The sequence below is a fragment of the Verticillium nonalfalfae genome (genome assembly GCF_003724135.2).
Source record: "Verticillium nonalfalfae strain VnAa140/NRRL 66861 chromosome Unknown scaffold_260, whole genome shotgun sequence".
NCBI lineage: Eukaryota > Fungi > Ascomycota > Sordariomycetes > Glomerellales > Plectosphaerellaceae > Verticillium > Verticillium nonalfalfae.
This window is the reverse complement of record NW_021167485.1, coordinates 9,919-12,756: the sequence shown is the minus strand read 5'-3', so window position 1 is coordinate 12,756 and position 2,838 is coordinate 9,919. Positions and strand designations below refer to the sequence as shown.

Below are 2,838 nucleotides of genomic sequence, written 5' to 3'. Positions count from 1 at the left end.
TGGTGGGTGGCTTCAACCCGCCATAGCTGTGGAAAGGGACATAAAACACCTTACTGTCCGCCCAGTTCTCTAGAGCCACCGATCCTTGGGTATCGCAAGCTTCGCATCATGGATGCCCAGAAGAGAAAGCGACAGGGCCCACGCCTTACCAGTCAAAAAAGACTCATCTGGCCGCACCCCAGTGCCCCATCATCTTCTGATGACTCATCGTCTTCTGATGATGAGCGATCATCCAAACGACGGAGAGTGAACTGGGAAGTGGATGAGTCGAAGCGAGCAAGTGACAACGACAAAGGCAAGCAGGTTGCCGCCATTATGCCCACGTGGAAGTATCAAAAGGCTGGTGGAGGCGTGAAGCTCCTACCAGTGTCAACGCAGGTGCCAGATCGTCTCCCGTCCAAGATCAAAACAGAAGGGGCAGCGCCTGCTTCTCCCGTTTCTCTACTGAAATCGCTTCGCGATTGGACCATCAAGGACAGCGGCGGCGGCTCCAGTTCATCTGTAGACACAAACACGTATCACAACACGAAGAACTCTTCAATGTTCAGACTCGGCACGGGAGCAGTAAGATCTGCCCGTCCTGATTCTTGTTGACTTGCTGACACGCTAGACCACGGAGGACCAGACCCATCTGAGCAAGCAAAATGTTGACGATGTCTTGGAGATCATCACTCGTCAGCACCAACAGAGAATCAGTGTTCTGGATCAAAACACGAAAGTGTTCCCGGATTCCAATCTGACTCTTTTGCCCGTCTTTCAAGACGGTCAATGGACTCTCGGCTATTACTCAGCGGCCGGGCTGGCCGTGTACGAATCACTTCCCGACTTGTCCAGGCGCGAGGCCATGGTAGAATATTTTCAAGACTACCGCAAGACACAACGCGGCTTGCTCGTCACGATCACAGCTCCACTGATCCGCCCAAAGTTTCACGATTCCGGCGTGTACCTCCTAGTCACGGCTATGCTCCTCATAGCAGAGTGCGATCTCCCGAGCAGCATTGACTACGACTTCTGGAAAGAGGTGTTGAAGCATATACTTCCGTCTCATGTAGACTACCGAGTCATTTCTCAGCCCAGTCTATCAAACACGCCATCGTCAAGTGGTCGCTTAGATCTGGCCAACTTTGGACTATCGGCTGGGGTTTCGCCAGACTGCCAGGGATGCTTCTTTCATAACAATCGGAAGGTGCGCATTAAGAATTTCAGCCTGGAGATGTTACCGAAGTACCGTCAGTCGTTGCAGTCGGCTGAGAAGGCTTGCCATGCACTGTCCAAGTTGACAAAAGTGCCATCAAAAAAAGGTGGACGTGCTGCCAGTGAAAACAGCCGCCGGGTCATGCGAGCACTGCAGTTCGCCAAGTCGTCCAAGAGTTGCCTGCAGTCGGAAATAGACAGGCTTGTCGTTCAGGGTAACTGACGACCTTCAAAACAAATATCAGCGGAGATATGAGTCTCCCTGTCCCTTTCCCTTTCCCTTTCTGGGTTGATGTGAGCATGTGCGGAGCCCAGGTGCCCGTGAAAGAGGAGATCAACTAGATTCATACAGTCTTTCTCGCCCTTCGCCTCAATTTGGTAAACGAAGTTCGACGACGATGCTGATGCTCTGGAATTATTTCATGAGAGAAAACAGTTATGATGTAGATAGGAATTTGCTTTAATATCAAAAAAACATGAGTACAAAACATTGGCGAAGAAGGGTGATGAGGCGCAATAATGATGCAGGATATAAGTATGCGAAAAAGAAAATCGAATCGGCAAGCCTCGTGGCAAATCTTCCCTGCTGACCATAAGCAACTGACGTCACGGTCCGGTCCCCTCTACGCGCCATACTGGCGGATGATGACTGGCAGATGAAACAGAATACGGAAGCGCGTCGGAAAGCACTAGTCGTCCCTCAAATCGTTAAAATGGGGCGATGTGGCACCATCAATAGAAGCGTTCACCCCATCTCGCTTCCCGCTTCAAAGCCTCGCGCCATCTCAGCAGCTTCCTGTTTCCCAGTTCAAGAGGATGAAGACGGTCATTCTACTTTATGTTGCTATTGGCTTGACTTTGGGTTACTCACTTAGGCAGATGATGGAAGTCTCGACCGCCGTGTGGGAGAAGTCCCGGCTGCCGCGGGTATTTTAGTGGACCGAGGGCTGCCAGGGATAACGGCCTTGTTACCTGTAGACATCATTTTACCATCTCAGCGGACAAGCGTATCTAGTTGACGGCGTGGGTGGCTATGTCTGTTGGCGCGAAAAAGGCGTTCAACCTCGAGCGCCTGCCCAGCAGGTCAATTGCACGTCGATGATCAATTCTGTTCTGCACACGGATGCAGGTCCCACACAGAGGCCTAAAGTAGCAAGTCGCCATGAGAATCTCACAACACAGCTAAGCGCCCGACAGGCGGTAAGCCGCCAAACCGCCAGCTGCATAACCCAGCAAGCTAGCGGTACCAGCGCACGTTGTTGCTTGGCACACGTTGAGGGCGGCGCTTGCATTGGATACGGAAGCGCTATTTCGGACGGCGGACAGATATAAGGACGAACCGGTTGGAGTACATTTTCTTGTAATCAGTCTGAACGATTTTTGCCGCATCTCTTGTCTTCGTCCGTTTGAAATCGTCCCTGATCATCCCCGTTCGCTGCAAATACAGTATGGATTCTCGAAGCAAGATATTTCGCAAAGCGCCACGCAGCATCAGAACGCGATCGGCAGGCCTCATAAAGAAGGCTGCTGAGCTGCATCGCTTAGGCGCGCAGGTGCCCTTAACGATCAGAGTGGACGGCGAGATCATTACCCTGAACCCTCATTATACAATGGATGTCCCTTACAGAGCAAGTCAGACGGAGA

General features: G+C 51.7%; 1 protein-coding gene across 1 annotated transcript; it reads left to right on the top strand.

Moving 5' to 3' along the window:
* Positions 1-315: 315 nt before the first annotated feature.
* On the top strand, positions 316-1,417 carry D7B24_004641 (uncharacterized protein; the record flags this gene model as incomplete). The annotated part of the gene is made up of 2 exons (XM_028638808.1): positions 316-564; positions 611-1,417. 2 exons carry the CDS (start codon positions 316-318, stop codon positions 1,415-1,417), a joined length of 1,056 nt encoding a protein of 351 aa, XP_028490191.1.
* Positions 1,418-2,838: the final 1,421 nt, after the last annotated feature.